Source organism: Mercenaria mercenaria, chromosome 11 (assembly GCF_021730395.1).
Source record: "Mercenaria mercenaria strain notata chromosome 11, MADL_Memer_1, whole genome shotgun sequence".
Classification (NCBI taxonomy): Eukaryota; Metazoa; Mollusca; class Bivalvia; order Venerida; family Veneridae; genus Mercenaria; species Mercenaria mercenaria.
In genome coordinates this window covers 74,610,203-74,630,291 of record NC_069371.1, presented here as the reverse complement: position 1 = coordinate 74,630,291, position 20,089 = coordinate 74,610,203, and the positions used below count along the sequence as shown (strand labels likewise).

Below are 20,089 nucleotides of genomic sequence, written 5' to 3'. Positions count from 1 at the left end.
GGGAAAAAATCGGTGTTATGGGGTAAACGAAAAATGTAATTTATACATATTTTTTTTTTGTTTTACTATTTATAATCACAAATTTGGTTAGGTTTAGGGGAAAGCATTTTAAATTTCCGGGGGAAAGCCTTTCTTAAAATGGGGCCCAAACATGCCCGAGTTTTTTATTACACAGTGCTTTTAGTTATTGATTGTCATATTTCACAAAATTTGTAAAAATATGGGAGTTTTTTTTAAAAATGGGATGCATGTGTACTATAAAATTACACTGCTTTTCTACGTCGTCGTTAGCGAATCGGAAATTCATGTTTCAGTTTTATTGTCTTTTTAAATTTCGATAATTTAAAATTTAGTCAAAAATTTTTATTTAAAAGTTTTTGTTTAGTCGGGATTCCTCTTCCTATTTAATCACATTTCCCCTCTTTTTTTTTTCTAAATATCGCTGGGGATTTTTAAAAAAGTTAGATTCCCCAAAACGTATTTCATGCTATGATAAATTTAACTTGTGTAATTTTAAACAACCCTTGAAATTGGCGTTACAAAAGAGGGGAGATAATCTATTTAGATTTTTTGTCTCGATAGAAAAATACAAACCCAGATAAAATTTGGGGTTTTCTTTTTTAAAATTTGGGAAATTTTTTTTTTATACAAAATTGTTTCACTCGTTTCAAGGTAATGGAAATTTCCCAATTACAATCGGGAGTTTCCCTGAGGGTTTTTGTAACTCTCGTTTTGGCCCAAATTTGACATTATTCGGATAAACTTTAATAAAGTGTAATTTTAAATTAACTTGCCGTTTAAAACCCAAGTATGCCGAAAACACTTACGGAGGGTTTCAGCTTTCCGACTAAACGTTAGGTTGTCTAAACTTTAACTTGGAAACCCCAAAAACTTTTTGGGGGAAAAACCCTTTTGGTAATGGCAGGGCGTTTTACAATATTTTTATGAAAATTATTGGACGTCAGTTTATACTTTGAAATATAAAGCATTTTTCTGTACGGGTTTAAGACATTCGTCTCTTTAAAAAATTGTTTTTATTTATCAAAACCCGAAATTCTTTAAAGGTTAAAAGAAATAAATTTTCTTTTTTTTTAAGCATTTAACGGAAGAAAACAAACCGAAGAGAGGCCAGTACATAAAACCATACCACTAATTGTGACAATGAAACCATCTGTAAATGTTATACATAACCTGTTAGGTGATACGGATGAAGCGCAGAATGTTGATAATGACACCAGAGAATCACGGAAAAAGGCTGTTAAACAGGGTGCAGTTTCTTTCGCCAATTTCTTATACTGGACAAACTTTGTAGGTGTTCTATTTTTGCTGATCGGGTTTATTGCCCCTGGTGGGGTAACAGTAAAAAACAAAAGGGAAGTAATTTTCACCAACCCACAAAAAGTATAAGACGTTTGTATTCCAAGAAATTTTCTTTTATGGTACATTACTCAGTGTACTGGAGAAAAGCTGGTGTGTGATACTATGACTTACCGTCTGACCGACGCTGTTTCGGGTGAAAAAATGGGGAGACATGGGGACTTTTCTTCTATTTAAATTTTTTTAGAACAAATCTTTATGTTTTTTTTTTTTGGGGGGGGGGGGGAATAGGTGATATAAAAATTTTATTCACTTATTGGGGAATCATAAAAAAATTTTAGGACATTTCTCTATTCACTTCAGGGGGGCCGAATTTTTCATATTTCAGAAAAAAATAACTCCCTTAAAAAATATTCTTTAATCACCCCCTTTCATTGGCTTTAGAATTTTCTGATACCCTATGGTTTTCCTAAATTTTTAAGCTTCCCTTTTTTTCTTCTTGGTTCTCCGCCTACACCCTCCCCCCTGAACCAGCAAAAAGGAAAGGGCCCTCTTCTTCAGATCCTCCAAAACTTTCCGTGCAAATTGATCCTCTTGGGGTGGGGTTTGGCAAAACACTTTTCCTTTGGTTTTTCCGGGGGAGTCTTTTAGAGGTAAAAGGGCAATCCTGTATAGAACAATCTACTTTACTAAAGTTTTCAAAAGGGAAAAAATAGTAAGGGTTAGAAAAGTTTTCCTTTGGGGGGGTTTTAAATTTCCACTCACGGCATGGGATGTGCTTCCCCCGTTTTCATTGGGTTTTCTATCGTTTGTTTTGAAATACTGGGGGATAGTACATTTAGTTTTTTTGTTGTCTTAGATAAATTTTTACCATCATCAAATTTAACCTTTCGAATATGTCAGCATTTTTCCCCAAATCCTTTCCAAACCTTTGGGGTCAAATTGTGTTTCAATCCCAAAATTTGGGGGGAATAACTTTTAAAGCTTTCAGCTCATAGATCAAATTTTTTCCTCCCGGGCCGTTTTCCTGTTGGGGGGGGGGGGAAAAATGTTTTAAAATTTTATTTTAATTTTCCCCCGGCAAGCATTAAATTTTTACGAAAAGGGTTTTCGGTTTTTCCTCACTGTTTACGTTTTTTGTATTTTTTTTTTTTTTTAAACCCGGGGGTCAGCATGCGCCACGGTTTGTATGGTAAACAAAGCTACTTCCGGGCATTAACCCAACTGACGGGATTGACCGAAAATTTTTTAGATATTTAAATATAAAAAAGACAAAATGGGTCTTTTTTTGAAAATTTACGCACTAATCAAACCCAAAATTTGATTATTTACTGGGGGATAAGTGATATGGTTATTTAGTGGATGCATTATATGAACACGGTGCCTAAATAAAAATTTGAATGTTGTTCATAAAGTATCGCTTCATTTGTATGTTTGCATACATTTATTAAAAAAATGGGAAATTTGTTGATCTTGCAAAAAAGTAAAAAAATAAACAGGGGTTTAGGGAAACAAATGGATTCACTTCCCATTCCAGGGAGTTCTGTCCCGTTGATATACTACCATGATAGATCTGTCCCGTTGATTTTAAGGTAGTTGAGTGTTTTTATAGATTTTGGGTGTAAAACTATCCGTAGACTTAAAGGACGTTTTGTCTCGTAATTTACTGACATTTTAATATTATCTGTACATTGGGCACTCCCGTTCTGTCTTGCAGATTTAAGGGGATTACTATTTTGTAAAAATTTTGGTATTTCATTTTCGTAGGTTCACAGGGATTTCTATCCCCGTAGGGGTTTACAGGGAGTTTCTGTATCGTTGGGTTTTCAGGTAGTTCTGTCTCGTTGGGTTATAGGGGGGTTTTTTGTCTCATGAATTTTTCCCGGTTTGTTCTGGGCTTTTGATTTTCAAAATAGTTTCTGTCCACTTTTAATTAAAGGTTTCTGTCTCGTAATTTCAAGTTGTTCTGTTTTTGATGAAATTTAAAAAAATTCTGTTCTTGTTTTACAGGGAGTTCTGGGGGGCTCATAGATTTACAGATATTTTGTCTCGTAGATTTACAGGGATGTTCTGTCTCGTTGGTTTTACAGGTAGTTTGTTTCGTTGGATTTTAAAGGGGATTCAGGGCTTTATAGAATTACGGTAGTTCTGTTTGTTGATTTACAGCTAGTTCTGTCACTTGAATTAAAGTAGTTCTGTCTTGATGAAAATTTCAGATAATTCCCGTCTCGTTGGTATGGGAGGGTTTTGTCCATAGATTTTTCAATAGTTCTGTCTCGTAGTTTTCAGGTAGTTCGTTCGTTGGTTTCAGGTAGTTTGTCTCGTTGGTTTTTAGGTGGTTTTGGGCTTTATAGCTTTCAGGGAGTTCTGTCTTGTTGATTTAAAAGTAGTTTTTGGGCACTTTTAAATTTCAGTTTGTTTCTGTCTCGTAATTTACAGGTAGTTCTGTCTTAGAAATTACAAAATAATTCTGTCTCGTTGTTTTCAGGTTGTTCCCGTTCGAAGATTTACAGGTTTGTTCTGTCTCTTTTGGGTTTTCAGGTAGTTCTGGGCTCGTTGGTTTACAGGTCCCGGATTTGTTGGTTTTCTGTGTGTTTCCCGTCTCGTTATTTCAGGTAGTTTTGTGTCGTTGGTTTACAGGTAGTACTGTCTCGAAGATTTACAGGTAGTTCTGTCTCGTTGGTTTACAGGTAGTTCTGTCTCGTTGGTTTACAGGTACTTGATCTTGTTGGTTTTCGAAGTAGTTTTTGGCTCGTTGGGTTTACAGGGTAGGTTTTTGTCTTGTTGCTGTACTTAAATTTTGTCTCGTTGGATTTTTCAGATTTTTCTGTCTCGATGGTTTAAAAAAGGTATAAATGTCTCCCAAGATTTCAGGTTGTTCGGGCTCGTTGGTTTACAGGGAGTTTTGTTCGTTTGGGTTACAGATAGATCTGGGCTCGATGGTTTACGGTTTTTACTGTCTCGAAGTTTTAACAGGGGTTTTTGGGCTCGTTTTTTTACGGGATTTTTGTCTCGTTGGATTACGATAGTTCTTTCTCGTTTGGGTTTTTAAAGGGAATTTCTGTCTCGAAGGGGTTTCAGGTAGTTCGGGCTCGTTTGGGGTTTTCGGTGGTTCGTCCTTTGGTTTTTTTACAGGTTGTTCGTCTGGGTTTGGTTTTTAAAAACTTTTATTGGTTTGTTTTCCAAATATTTGTTTTCGTTGGGTTTTTCAGGTACTTTGTAGTTCTGTCTTGTTTGGGTTTACAGGTAGTTCTGTCTCGTTGGTTTACAGTAAATTCTGTTCGTTTGGGTTTCAGGTATTGTATCTCCCTTTGGGTTTTGATAGCTCCCAATCTTTAGATTTTATGTATTTTTTTCTCTTAATTTTTTTCTATTTTAGAATGGTTCTCCATTTTTTTTAAAAAGTTTTGAATCGGACTTTGGGTTTTTCTCCAAAGAAACAGGGGTAAAACAAAGTTAGAAAACAAAAAGGCAAAACATTTTTTTTTAAAAAATTTTTCTGAAAACCCTTTTCAAAATACTTCTTTTTTTGAGTAAAATTTACACTCTGCCAGGGGGTTTTTTTTTTCTTCTAAAAATTATTGTTGTTTTTTTCTGGGGCCCGTTTTGGAAAAGGGAAAAGAAAAATTAAAAAATCAAAAACTATACAGTTTATATGGGGATAGTTGTAACGGTGTAATTTTTTTTGTTCTTTGGGTTTTTGGGTTTTAAGCCGTTTTTCAACAGTATTTCATTAAAGTAAAGGGGGGGCCCGTTAAAAATTAGGTTCCGGGTTATGTACCAGACAAACCTGTTCTCCGCAAGTAACTGCCAACTTTTAAAATGGGAACAGAGGGGGAGTACAAAAAGATTTCAGACACAAAGTTTTTTCAATAGTCACGGGGAAAAATATGCCCAACCAGAGGATCGAAATCACGGCCCGCGATCCGTAACCAACGCTCTACTAGCTAAGGCGGGGGGGGAAAAAACAAACAATTATTGTTTTCTGAAGAAACCCAAACCCGAATTTCTAGTAATTATTTCTGAAAAGGGTTTTCCTTTGGGGTTGAAAATTCCCAAAAAACCCAAAAAACCTTCCGGCCTATCTCCTGACTTTTTTGTTCATGGACCCGGGAGTGGGGTATGCATGTACCCCCTTTCGCACTCTAGTCCCGTGTTTAAAGAACCAACATTTTCACATGAACAATTTAGTCGAAATTTCGATTATTTTTTAAAAAAACTTCTTTTCCCGGCCCCCTTTTTATTCGTTAAAACCCGGGGTTTTTTACTGTATTTTGCATTAGGTTTAAATTTTATAAGCATTTTATTTTTTTCTTGGGAAAAAGAACGGCTGAAACATATCTATTTTAAAAATGTTCCAAAAGTCACCCCTTGAGGGATAACTTAAATATACCATTTTTATAAAAATTTAATTTTTAAAATCTGTATCTGGATTTGGTAGGGATTAAACTTTTTATGTAATTTTTTTTTTTTGAGAAAACCCAAAATTCAACTTAAACCTTTTTAGGCTGTTGCCTGGGAAGTGATTTCTGCCCTTTTCGGGCCATGTGCATAACAGGATTAAAGGGCCCCGGGGTAATCATGGGGCCCCTGTTTTGCTGGGGTTTGGCATTTTTTGCACTATGTTTTTTTCGTGCACATGCCTTTTTCGGTAAAGGGGCTTTTAAATGGGCATCGAAAATAGCAGGAAAATTTCGAGATAAAGTGTAATAAATTTTTGAGTTTTAACGGGACATTCGTTCAGCATTCAGTTTAAAGGGGGAAAGTGTTTTTTGCCCCCTTTTTGTACCGCTGGGGTGGGTTTATTGGGGAAAGATCTTTCTCGTTGAATTGCGGCATTTCGAAAAAACGTGGCAAGGGGGCCAAAAATTTAAAATGAGCAAAAAAATGGATTTTTTTCTTTTTTACTCGGTTAGGGGCTCTTTTGGGTGTGGGGTAAAAATCTACACAGCCAAATGTAAAGTTATCTGGGTTTTCAAAAAAACTAGGTTTTTGAAAACCTATTAAAGGAAAAAAAACCTTTTTGGGGGGGGGGGGGGGGGGGTCCTCCATTTTTGGTTGCTTAAAAATTTTAACTTTTAAAGATTGATTAAATCCCGTTGAAAAACCCCCCTTAAAACCCCCTTAAAAAAAAAATTAAGCCCCCCCCCCCACCTTTTAAAAAAATTTATTCTGGGTCCCCCCCTTTCCCCTTTTTCCGATCATAAGTGAACCCAATACTGTATTACTTGTATTACTTTATAATTGGGAATAAAAGAACCCCGCTATGGAAAAAACCAAAATAGTTGGGGATTTTGGGCCAGGGATGGATCCCGGGCCTCCTGCGCATCCGCCCAAACTGGTTTGGGTCCATGCTGTTCGCTAACGGTTTTTCCCCTTTTTTGTAAAAGGTTGGAAAACAACAGCATGGGTCCTGACCGACTGTTGCGGATTCTGGGCGCAAAAGCATTATGTTGCTTTTTTTCAAAGGCCCCGGTTCAAATGGTTTGGGGGTCGGATATTGGCCCTACGGACACGCAATTGTTCAAACATTTGCAAATGTAATTATGTATTGCCTTTCGACAACCAAATAAAGTAAATAATATAAATTAAAAGAGAAAATGGTGTATCGAATCCGATCGTTGTTGGGTTTTTATTACATATTTTCAACCGCCACTGCGTGTTCGTCAAAGAAATTTTATCAAAGGGTTTTTCCCTTTTTTTAAGGTTTACCATTTTCGTCAAACGTTGCGATCGAAACCATTTTTGTTTCAAGGGGGTTTTTTTTAGCGATAACAAAGATGTATGTTGTTTTCCCGTGAAGTAAATATTCATTTTTGTTTGTTTTTCTGTTTCTTTTACTCTGGGTTTTTTGTTTTATTTCCCCAAAGTTTATGTTCGTCTTGGTGGGCCCCTAAAAATTGGGCCCGGGGGGTTTGGTTTGGGCCCGGGTTTGGGCTGTTTGGGGGGGTTGGAGGAATAAAGATGATAGTAGTTACCCCTTTTTCAAAGTTTACAAAAAAGACTTGGGTGTTTTGGGAATTTTCGGGGAAAGGGTATACTTATGATAACAGGAAGCGTTCTGGGGAAAGGGGGGGGCAGGGAAAGATTAAGAAGATGTGTAAGGAAAAAGACCTGTCACTCTTATCTAAAAAATGTAACCCATTTTGATAATTACATTTGCAACATAGCTTAATTAATACCTAAAGGTACTTTTTTAGTCAAAAAAAGGTTTTTTTTGGAAAGGGAAAAGCCCGTGCGTGTTACATAATTTATTCCTTTTGTTGCACGGAAAATATTTTTGTGTGTAAAAAATTTTATAAGGAAAAAGGGATATTGATATATATATATATATAGTATAAATAGAGGAGATTGTAGATTAGGAAAAGAAGAAAATTTTGAAATCGAAAACGCAGAAACGTGCTGTGTGGTTTATAACGAGAATTTGTTTGGTTGTGATTATTTTTCTAATATATCAATACCCCCTAATGTTTAAAAATTTTGGATTTTTTCCCAACCAATTTTTGTTGCCCCAAATCGATAGGTAGTAGCCATAACTGATAATTTTTAAAAAATTTGTTTTATTTTTTCGTGTTTTTTTTTTTAAAATTTTTCTATTTTATGTTTTAAAGTGGGAAAAGGGGAGTTTATTTTTTTATTTTTGAGATTTTCCCCGAGGTAAAGGGCCCGCAATGACTGAAATATGCACAAATTTAAAAGGTTTTTATACAAAAGTGACCCCCCCCCCCCAAAAAAAAATTTTCAAAAAACAGCGACAATAAAATTTTTTTGTAATTTTTCTGGGGGGGGGAAAAAATAGTTGGAATAACTTTTTTTTTAAAAAATTTGTCTTTTCCCCCCCCAGATTTCAGGCTTTGCATTATAAAAAAACAGCTGAATTAAAAATTTCAAGTGAAAAATTTTTTCCTTATAAATTTTGTTTTTTGAGCCCCCCATCAGAGAAAACCAAAATAGTGGGTTTTCGACCCGGGATGGATCCAGACCAAACCTGGGGCATCCCGCGGCATCTTGGGCAAAAAACCATACTATTTCCCCTTTTTTAAAACCTTAGCAATTAAAAGGGAAAATGTCCCGCGAAACAGCTGGTCCTGGGCCAGACTGGCGGGATGCCAGGGGTGGTCTAATCCATGCGGTCGGGGAAAGCCATTTTGTTGATTTTTTTCATGGCACACTCATTTAGGGAAATTTTATTTCTTTTTTACAGAGTTTGGTATTGTACTGAATGGTTTTTCCAAATTAAAAAATTAAATTTTTTTATTTCCACCCCCTTTTATATGCAAAGAAAGGGCAGGGAAATTTTTTTTTTGTTGATGGGATTTTTGAGTGTTTTCAGACAATTTTATCGGGGACTTTCCAAAAAAAGTTTTTTAAAAAAAAGAACCCCATGTTTTAAAAACCACTTTTAAAGAAAAAATTTTTTTTGCCCAAAAAATTGAGTCCAGGGCCCCCTTTAAAAAAAGAATGATAATGGGAAACTACTTTTTTAAATTAAAATATAAATTCTCAACCTTTACTATACCAAAATCAGTAATTAATACATTAAATTTTTAATATTGAGGGTATTTTTTTGGGGTTTTTCCGCATTTTTTAAAATTATAAACAGGGACGTGCAATGTATGTAACCCGTGATTTAAAAGGAAAGTTGCATTTCCCCTTTTGAATAAAAACCCCTTTTTGTTTCTTTCCCCTCCGACCCCTCCCCTATCCCCTTTTTTACCCCCTTTTTCCCCCCCCCCCCTCCCCCCCCCCTACCCTTTTCCCCTTTATCTATATTTTGGGGAAAAAATATTAAAATTACTTTTTTGGGTGTTTAAGCAAACCCCCGGGCTGTAATTTTTCCGTTTTTAGGGTTCTTTTTGTTTTGGGGCTACTTTGCAATGCAAAGGCTCTGGGGGCCCGTGTTGGGGGTGCTTTTGGTGGGGTTCGAGAAATCCCAAACCCTTTCTTATTAAACTTTTATTTCTTTGGGGGCAATATTTGTAGGCCCCTTTTATCCCCAAATTTTTTTTTTTAGACATGTGTAAAAGCCAATCGATCTTTAAATTGAGAAGAGTTTTTATTTGCAAACCGTTTTTGGTAGTAAAAATCCTAATAAAATTGGGGGGCCCTGTCATGAGAAAAAACCAAACATAGTGGGTTTGCACCGCATGGGTCCAGGCCAGCCTGCGCATCCGGGGCCTCGGGTCGGATCCCGAAAGTTCGCTTTTTAAAGCCTATTGGAAATTGAGAAACTGTTTGCGAACAGCAGGATCCCCCGGCCCCGAATGCGCGGATGGGCAGGTGGTTGGATCCATGCTTTGGGCGCAAAACCCACTATTTTGGTTTTTTCATGGCCCCCTTGGGGTTCATTTTTTTGTGGAAAAAAAAGTGGAATATTTTTTCATTTTTGAAAACAAATTTAAAAACTTCATAATATTCCCAACATCAAAGGGTCATATTCCGGTATTTATGATCTATTTTCATTTTTTTACGATATGAAAAAAAAAAAACAAAAAAAAAGTGTCAGTATTCAAAGTAAAAAAATGTTGAGCTTTTTGCTATTTAAAGTGTTGTATTTTATTTTTAACTTTTTGCCAAAAAAATGCTTTTCGCGATTTATGCGTACCTACACATGTATTGACTAAACAAATTTAAACATTGTCTCATTTCAACCTGCACATAAAATAGCTAATATAGTCTGGCTCCCTGGCTGCATGGCTATTTTTATATAAATAATGCAAAAAATTTTTTATAAAATTTTTAAACCCCTAATGGGGGGAAAAAAAATATCAATGTAGGGAAAAAACCTGCCGGGGTTTTTCCCGTTTAAAGAATAAAAAATTATAATTCGAAAAGAAAAACAAAAAATAGGGACGGGAGCCTTTCTACTACTATTGAGGGAGTATATATATATTGTGTTTCATGCGCGGAAATATTGGGGAGGGTTCCAGGGGTCCGAACCCCCTGGGGAAAACATAAAGTAATGGAGGAAAATTTTAGGGGGACTTTTAAACTGTTTGTGTTCTGCTACTTTCCCTGACGTGGGGGTTCTATTTATGTTAAATTTGGGAATCGAAATTAAAGGGCCTTTTTATCTTCTTTAAGAAACCGGGAAATTTTTAAATTTAAATTTTTTTTTTTGCCCCCGGGTGACGCATGGGTTTTTTGCACATCGTCTTGATTGGGGGAGCTCTTTAAAAAGTTAAAATAAGGGGGATATTGTACATAAAATTTTTGGGAAGGGTTTTTCTTAAATGCTCCTTAAAAAGCCCCCGAATGCAGGAAAACCCAAGTGCTGAATTTCATTTTTATTCGAGGTTGGGTTGGGAAGCCCCGGGTCCCCTTTTAGGTGGTCGGCACTTTTTTTATTTTAGGGCCCATTCCAAAAAAAACTTCATTCACAACCCCGTACTTCTAAAAAAGGTAACACCTACAAAAATCACTCAAAAATTTTTTTAATTGTGCCAGAAAAACACACAAAACCCCCCCTCCTTAAAATTTTATGGATCCGCGCATGGTTTTTTAAAAAAAAAAAAAAAACACATCAGTAAAAATCGCCATATTCCAACCCAAAAAATTTAAAAATGCATTTCCCATTTTATTCAAATATCGATCTTTTTCCCCCTACTTTCCAAAAAGCTATCTGGGCTGATCATTTAAAAATCACTAAAAAGGTTTCCCAAATTTAAAACCTGTTTTTCCCAAAAACTTTAAAAAATTCCTTTTCCCTTTAATCAGGGTTTAAATTTTACACACTTTTAACCCAGTTTTAAACCCTTCGGTTTTTTTTATATTTACGTTTCGTTCTATACCTTTTTCAGTTTTTTGCTGTGTGGATGTACCAGTAACTAAAAATTTCCCTTTAGAAAAAAAAAAATATACAACTTTGTCAAAAATTCAGGGAACTATACGCAATTTTTTTTATTTCCCTAGTGATTTTTTTTACTGCATGTTTATTTGAACCTTCAATGATTTTGTTAGGTTATTCTCTTAAGATTCCACAATTTACATATCTATAGCACTTTTTACAAGCTAAATTAATTTTTCCCATTTTTGTTCTTTAATGTGTTCGTACTACTCTCCCTCGGGTATTTTTTAAAAATAAAGTTTCAGTTTTTTCCAGGTTTTATGTTATATTGAAAAAGGGGGGAAACGGGAAATGGAAAACCCTTTTCCGTGGGCAGAAAAAGTTTTTCCACTCGTAACAGTATCAATTTGCTATAAAAAAAACCCTGATTTATCTTTAATAAAACCCCGAAACTACCAATAAAGAAAATAATCGTTTTCCGTTTAAAGTTCGCGTTATCGTTCTCTATTTATATTTTAATTTCAAATTTGTAATGGTATGAAAAATTTTTTTTGCCCTTTTCCCGATAATAGGACGTTTCGGGGCAGCGTGATAACTTACTGCACTGTTTCCCCTTTACTATAAAAATTTTTCAGATATTTAAAAAAAGTCATCCCTTTTAACCCAAAAGAGTAAGGCTAAAAATTTAAATGTTTTTTCCCCATAAAACCCCCCCTGGAAAACCAAATGTTCTACGTACATTTTTGTTCCAATTAAAAAATTTTTTATTTGTATTTGTATAAACTGTAAAAGGGAAAAATGTAACGTCTGGTTTTTTTTTTGCTTTCCTTATTTTTACTCTTCTTTTAGAAATAAAAAATGCGAAATCTGAAAACCCTTCTTGTTTTGGCCCAAAATTGTTTTTACTTTAAAACCAAAAAAAAGTTTTTGGGTGACTGCATTTTAAATAAATGCTATTTGACCTACAAGCTTTTTGAAGTTTTGACGGTGTTTGGGACTTTTTTTGGGCACTTTCGTGCTGGTTCTTTTCCGTTCGGTGGGGACCCAAAATGGGTGAGCCCACCCATGTTTTTTTTTTTTCCCTCATTAAATTTTTTTAAAATGGATTTAAAACGCCCTTTTTTTAAAGAAGGGAAAAACCAGTTTGTTTTCAGAAAAAGTGGGCTTCTTTTAAATTTTTTGTGCCCTTTTATTTTCTTGTTGAAAGTTGAAAAATCTTTTTTCCCGAAGCTTTTTCCCAAAATTTTTGGCCAGTTCTTTTTTTCTTAATTTAGCACTTACTTTAAATTCATGTTATAAACCCCTCCCAAAACAAAAAAGCGATTTAAAAGTTCTTTTTCGGGTCTTTACTTTTGGGTTTAAGTCGGAAAAATTGATTTATTTTAAATTTTTCCCCGCCCCCCCCCCCCAAAATAGAAAATCTAAAAGCCTTTTGAAAAAAACAAAATTCATAAATTTTCGTAAATTTTTGGGTTTATGATATCTTTTTTCTGATTTTGGGCCTATCGAAGATTTTACTGAGATTTCAGCATTTTTTGGCTTTTATTTTTCTTTTTTTTTTTCTCGAATCAGAATATTTGAAACTAAAAAAATGTTCCCTTTTCCAAACGAAAAAAAATTTACCAATTTTTTGGGGTGTGTGTTTGGGGTGTGTGTGTGTGTGTGTGTTTCTGTTGTTTTTTTTGTTGTTGTTGTTTTTTGTTTTTTTTTTTGAGTTTCATTTATTACATTTGTTTCGTTCGATGCACTTTTTGCAGATTAATATGTACTTAAGTATTCCTCTGACTTAGTCTTGGTAGATTGAATCTGTATTTGACTACAAAAGAATGTTTGAAAACAAGGTTTTGAACACAAAAAATGTGTGTAATTGTTTGCATTGTCCATAGTATGCTTTCGAAAGATTGTAATTATAGAAACCTTTCTAATCCGAACATGCTTGGACAAGAAAAAAAAGTTCGGGTTAGAGGGGTTTTCGGATTAGAAAGGTTTCTATATTTAGAATAAAAATATGCTACATTTTGTACTAGAATATTTTAGACTACTTATTTAAGGCTATTTTATTTTTACTTAATTATAATATTGTGTATGTGCTAGATATATTGTTACAGCAGTGATTTTTATGCTATTTATTACGAAAGCCCGGTGGTGACTTTCGAGTTCCGACTTCCGAGTTCTGACTTCCGACTTCGCACTTCAGACTTTTCATAATAAAAGCATACGGAAGTCAGAAGTCGGAACTCGGAACTCGGAAGTCAGAACTCAGAAGTTGGAAGTCGGAAGTTAGAAGTCGGAAGTCAGAAGTCGGAAGTATGCTTCCATGATTGTGTACAGTAGGAATAATATCTCATAATCTAATTAATGCAGATATTGAATTGAAATTGCACATGTGTTTTCGGTTTAGCATCAAGTCCCATAACTCTGACTTGCACCTTTGCCAAATTATGCCCCCTTTTGGACTTAGAAAATACTAATTAAAGGTTTGCGTGTATGTACATTAATTATTTTTTAAAGGCATATTGCTTTGAAAATTGCTTTTTAGCTCGCTCGACTATTCAAAAAATAGTCTAGCTATTCTACTCCCCTTAGCGTCGGCGTGGTTAAAGTTTTGCATGCAAGTACATTATGGCTATCATTTAAAGGCATATAGCTTTGAAACTTAATTTTTCTTTAAAAGTCAATTACAAACCTCACTGTGTCAAGATCCATACCTCTGACATTCATTTTTGGCCAAATTATGCCCCCTTTTGGACTTCTGGAATTCTGGTTAAAGTTTTACGTGCAAGTTACTATCTCAAAAACTAATGCAGATATTGAATTGAAACTTCACATGTATCTTTGGGGTTATGAAATTATGTGATAGCACTAAGTCCCATAACCCAAGTCTGACTTGCATTTTGACCAAATTATGCCCCCTTTTTGGACTTCCTGGTTATGGTTTTGCGTGCAAGTACATATAGCTATTACTTATATATACTGCTTCTGAGACAACAATTCGATTAGTCGATCATTGGCTGTCTTACGGACATCTCTTCTTAGAATTCGAATGCATTTTCCAAAGGTTTAGTACTTCCGTATGCTTATAGTATGAAAAGTCTGAAGTGCGAAGTCGGAAATCAAAAGTCGGGAGTTGGAAGTCAGAAGTCAGATGTCAGAAGTCAAAGTCGGAAGTCAGAAGTCAGAAATCGGAAGTAGGAAGTCGGAAGTCAGATGTCAGAAGTCAGAAGTCGGAAGTAAGAAGTCAGAAGTCGGAAGTCACCACCGGTCTTTCAGTGTATACAGTGTACTGTGAATTACTGTAGTAACTACATATTACTCGGTTAATCGGATCCGATTTGATTATTAGTTGAAACCGGTTTCAATTTTGCAAAACTGCCAGCCGCTCTCACACAATAAACATCACGAATCGTACTTTAACTTTATATATTTCTTTGACCAGCACATTGATTCGCCTGTCGTGATATATCTAAAACGAAATACACCAAAATTTTGAATCGGCCTGGTCCTAATCATGTTGGTGTATTTCTATTTTCATTTTGAGGCTCGTTTCAGGCAACATCTTAGGTCATTTTAAATATTTTGGTTACCATTTTTGCTTTTGCTTTTACATGAACACGTGTACTTTTTCAGAAAGATGGATCGATTGGACTAGTTGCAATACAGCGAACAGTAAGAAGGCATTTGTCGTGCAGATGGAGACATCTTTAACTGAAATTGAAAGTCCACCTGGACAGACGTTTACAGGTGAAACTGACAATACAACGGACAAATCAAATAAGCAAAGATGGAAACTACAAAACGGCGCCATTCGTATGGCTGGCTTTTTATTCTGGGCAAATATTGTTGCTTTGTTTTCGTTGACTATCGGATGTTTTGCCCCTGGCTGGCTAACGGTTGACAATAATGACTATTCCCTATGGCACATCACTAAGTGCGACACCATATCCTTGAATGATAGGGAAATTTATCGGATCGATAAACTAAGACCATGTGAAACGCTGTCCTATCGTTTGATAGAGGCAATGCCAGTTGGCACCGATATACACACTGGTAAGTTAAAATTTCAGTTTGCCTATTATGAAATCATTCTCTTGATATACTTAATCTTAGGAGTGACTCAAAAGTCTGGAATAAAGGACGAAACTATGGATACACATCATTCTTTTCTGACCCTTTTTGTATGGTTAAGGGAGTATTACAAATTGTCACTGCATATATGATAGCCTAAAACCAATTTAAAGACATATATCAAATTCTCTTAAACAGTTCGCTATATCAGCGAATGGTGTAAAAATAGAGTATAAGCCTAATTGCCATACATTAAGGTTCGAGAATGAAACAGTTTTGTTTGATAAGGTTACAAACCAGTCTCTACACTTCTATCATGTTCATTGTATAGGCAGAGCCATGTTCGTGTAGAGCCGTTCTTGCCTTATTTGTCTAAGTATTGTCACAATGAAATGATTATGTTTTTGTTTCGTTTAAATAGCTCTCAATTACATGGATTTTATTTTTGTTTTGTTTAGCTCTCCATTACATGGATTTTGTTTTTGTTTCGTTTAGTTCTCCATTACATGGATTTTGTTTTTGTTTTGTTTAGCTCTTGGTTACATGGACTTCGCCCAAGCAGAGGTGTTGTACTGTGTTGGAATGATATTGTCCTTTGTTACATTGTGCGGATGGTACAAGTTTCGTAGGAATGTTGCGAGAGACAAATGCGTTGATTTAATCATAAGGAAGTGGGTCTTTCTTTTCATTTTAGCGGCTTTATCAGGTACGTTACTTATTATTGAGTTGTACTTATTTTTATTAACGCAGTATGACCAGTAGAATAAAAACTGCACATAGCTTTAAAATTTTCAAAAAGTTGTAATTTTCAATGGCAGAATATAAACAAAAAATACAAGGGTCATTATGTAATATGAACTACAAGTGTAATATGTTAAACATGACAGCGAACGTCGGACTGAAGTTAGTATATAAGATTTCTTGATTAAGATCTATCTTGTTCTCGTTACTGTTCTTCCAAAAAGTAGAAAGCAGTTGTATTTGTAAAGACAGTTGTATTGAACAACCATAGAATCTTTTTCGAGAACACAAATATAAGAACTATGCTGTTGCACTGACTAGAATATGTTATATGTAATTCAGAGCAGTGCTTAGGCATTGACTTTACGTTCATTTGTATAATACATAACAGTACTAAGGCGGAGAAGTGTTTACGTATAATGGAAATGTTTTAAACGGAGGTTTGTCTCTCATCAGTTTATTATTTGTATTAAAGTTTTTTAAACAGAGTGAAAATAGATTTTATTCCAATGTAGAGCAGTAAAACAAGTTGTGTACATACATAAACATTCCTTTTTCAGCCGTCTTAATCTTTGTGCCAGTTGGTATGTTCAGCAGGGAAAGATCGTCCTTCGTATCGTTTTTCTCTGGCATAGTGTTTGCTGGATTTGGTGGGGCGATAATGGCATTGGTTGCAGCGTCCATACTTCTTCATCTGTTATGCCTACCATTTCCTAGTTGTGACATTTGTCTTTATACCAGTTCGGATGAGCCTTTAGTACAAGCTTCTACGAACATTTGACATTGTTCTGGTGAAAAGACCACGTGTAAACTATATAATTATATAATTGCTGCATAGAAAAGTTAGCGCACTGTTGGGACATAGAGAACATTTATGTACAATCTTACGTGAGAACGCTTAGTTGTCTTTTAAATGGTGTAATCATTGAAATAATAGCTTTTGTTACTTAGTTTACATTTTGTTAACTACAGTGTAATTTTCATACATTCATTTCTGTAAACTACATCTTGTGCCATATAAATTGTCATGTATGGACAGGTGCCTTTACTATGCATTTAGAAAGTACACCATGTAGAGCTACACCTGACTAATCCCCATTAGTCAACCGTGTTATGGATATGTAAAAAAAAAACAAAGAAAAATATCAAACAGGGAATGCCACGCACCAAAAACGTACATGAACACAGTCATTTTACTCAGTTGGCCTTGTTTTATCAAATTTCTTCTGATGTTAATGTTCGCATGAAGCAGAGGTAAATGGCGTAAATATTCATTGATTTTCTATGCGTGGACGATGAAGAAGATATTTTGTGACTCAAAATGGATCATTCTACATGGGGAACTTATTTGATAATCTTACAGTTTGTGAGATTAATGATGGCCAGGTGGTCAAGTTGACTCTTTGTAACGGTTGAGAATTGGGGTCTTTTTTGTAAAATTATATCTGCTGACTTAAACAATATAGATCTTATTCAGCTTTTATGTGTTATGTTAATGTGTTTAACAGATTATATCAGTTCGCTTTGGCAAAATAATTAAGAATGATTTGTATTTTATCCATAGAATAATATATAGATAGGTCACATTGAGTATACATCAGTACTGAGAATTTTCAGATTACGATGCCTTAATATTTCGGCCCACATGTTTCCTTGTTCAGTTTTATAAATATCATTACTAAGATAACATACGGCTTGGTTGTGCCTTCTTGTCATAATTGCACACCTATAGTGTCATTTATCCTACCCTCATATAAGATATAGCGCAATATCGGCCTGCCTAATAAACTTTGCTTTATCTAGTCAGTGTCAAGATATCACTTTTGCGGGAACTTTTGAAATCACTTATTTTATCAAAATTTTGCATTTAAATCATCACCATTGTATTGGAAATGTCTGAACTTGGAAAATGAGTGGTCAAATCAAAGGTTTTTATCCTGAAACAAAAAAGTTATAGCTATTTTTCACTTTTACAGCACTTCAGCCGGAAATTTTGAAAACAATTTTTTTCCGAATTTTTCATTGAAACTGTTATCATTGTATTGGAAATGTTCTAACTAAGAAAATAAGTGGTGAAACCAAAAGTTTTTACCCAGAAACAAAAAAGTTATTGCATTTTTTCAATTTTCCACAAACTGAATTACACTAACAAACGTCATATTATATGACGTCAAGTCTGCACGCTGTTGCTCTTTCCAACGACTTTTTCTTAATTTTCTGAACAGGTAGGATAAATAGAATATTAGATTACTGTCTGAATAAAATTAAATTTATTAGGCTCGTCTACGAAAAAATATAAGGCTCGGCAGAGCCTCGCCTAATATATTTTCTTCAACTCGCCTAATAAATTTAAATTTATCAGACAGTAACCTAATATTCTCTATATATACCACACCAGGAATACCACTATGGCTAGAAGGCACAACCAGTCGTTTATTGACCTTTTTATTATATACATTTGCTTCATATTTATAAAAATCTAGGCATTTTAATTTTACATATTGTCCACAAACTTACCAGCATCATTTGTACTGCTTTTTTTAACCAATAATGTTATTTTCTGCACCCTTTCACCCGCAACAATGACGTATGCTACGTGACGTCATCGTCAGAACACACTTGCATTCTGGCAATCTGATCACCTCGGCCTTTATGCTAATAGCGTATTTACCGGAGAATACGGAAATGCCCGATGTTGCACGATTGGCGTTCCGGATACCCTGAGCCATTATAGTTATGGCGCGTGAGGCACACTGTGCCGTTATAGATCCTTCAGTGGCGTTTAGGAGCTTGTTTGTTACTATTTATAGTAAGGTATGTAATAACTACTTTTTTTATTTCATACCTTCGCTTCATACTTATCTTGTTGTTTTCATTTTACTTATTCTCCGTAAACTTATAAGCATCATTTTTCATCAACAATGCAATTTTGAGAATCGATCTTGCCCCTCGATCAATAATTACACTATGTGTGCCATTATGGCAAGAAGACACAACCAAGCAGAACTCCGGGGTATTTCCGCTACTGACCTTCCAAGCTGGCAAGATAAGAAAAGATAAGATATAGAGCTATTTTGAGTCAGAAAGACATATACATGTATATACAAATAACAAGAGCTCTGTTCAAAGAGCTTTCAACCGACTATTCAACAATAGTCTGTTAACAAACTTTTAAAAGGCTACGATTAAGGAATGATGATAACATAGCATAAAACCTACGAGAAATGTGATAATTTTACCAATCATGGTTTGAAACTTTTTAAAAGAAGAGATAGTTAAGATGTGACCAGTAGTAGATCTATGGGGTAAAGTTGCAAAGGGAAAGTAATCTGGCCTGAGGTTTTGTGAAACATAAACTGGTTTTAAAGCTCTCCTCAGATGTGTTTCCACCACTGACCGTTCCAGGGCGGTGTCTAAATGTGTTACGTTAATTATATGTTTGTCTATATATGTTTGTATGCATGTATATTACGCATTTCGCTATACAAACTCTTTTGAATGGTTTCTATTTTGGGAGTTGCGTCCCTCGTATGTGTTTAATCTCCTTAAGGATGTGCCAGTTATATTTTTAGTTTAGTTGTATTGTTGATTGTATTTATCAAAGATTTAGACCACTTCCGTTGTGAATTTCTAGGTTTTGGTTTTGTTCACTAAGAAAATGTCTACAGGTACGTAATTGCTAATGATTTGTTAATCAGCTAAAGATCTACATGTGTATATGCTTTTCATATCATACCAATGGTCTGTAGTAGTATCTTAATGAAAATGAGTTAACAGGATTTATATGAAACCGCAGGCCGGGGCGGAGGTGGGGCGGGGGGAGGGGGGTGTATATAAAACAATTAAAGAAGGGCCCGCATTAGTAATTGTCATTAACTAAAAATACTGCTGCAATATCTTGTTAATTCTTAAATAGACCTATTTATTTACCCGCAATATTATTCAAGTTCTGTTATGTTTGGAGGTAAGCATTATGGTTAGAGACCACCAATTGTTTTCACATAGACTTACATTGTAACATTATGGCGTGTACGGCCTTCCATACATCGAAACATGTAGATTTAATTACAAGTTTTTCAAGAACTATCTTAGTTCTACCAAAATATCGGAAGAAAAACATATGAATAGTGATACTTTATTTAAGTAATTTTCGTGTGAATGAGATGACCCCCTGTTTAC

The 20,089-nt window shown here is 35.0% G+C and overlaps 1 protein-coding gene across 1 annotated transcript; it reads left to right on the top strand.

Moving 5' to 3' along the window:
* The first annotated feature begins 14,228 nt into the window (after positions 1-14,228).
* LOC128546932 (uncharacterized) lies at positions 14,229-17,417 on the top strand. The gene is made up of 4 exons (XM_053518345.1): positions 14,229-14,384; positions 14,732-15,151; positions 15,702-15,875; positions 16,471-17,417. The coding sequence occupies exons 2-4, from the start codon at positions 14,794-14,796 to the stop codon at positions 16,689-16,691; spliced, it is 753 nt and encodes a 250-aa protein (XP_053374320.1). The 5' UTR covers positions 14,229-14,384; positions 14,732-14,793; the 3' UTR covers positions 16,692-17,417.
* Positions 17,418-20,089: the final 2,672 nt, after the last annotated feature.

What these genes read in the sequence shown, in the direction of transcription:
- LOC128546932 (XM_053518345.1), top strand. Translation starts at nt 14,794, where the DNA reads ATGGAGACATCTTTAACTGAAATTGAAAGTCCACCTGGACAGACGTTT. An exon ending in TGGCACCGATATACACACTG is followed by an intron (nt 15,152 to 15,701) that starts GTAAGTTAAAAT and finishes TGTTTTGTTTAG; the next exon opens with CTCTTGGTTACATGGACTTC. An exon ending in CATTTTAGCGGCTTTATCAG is followed by an intron (nt 15,876 to 16,470) that starts GTACGTTACTTA and finishes TTCCTTTTTCAG; the next exon opens with CCGTCTTAATCTTTGTGCCA.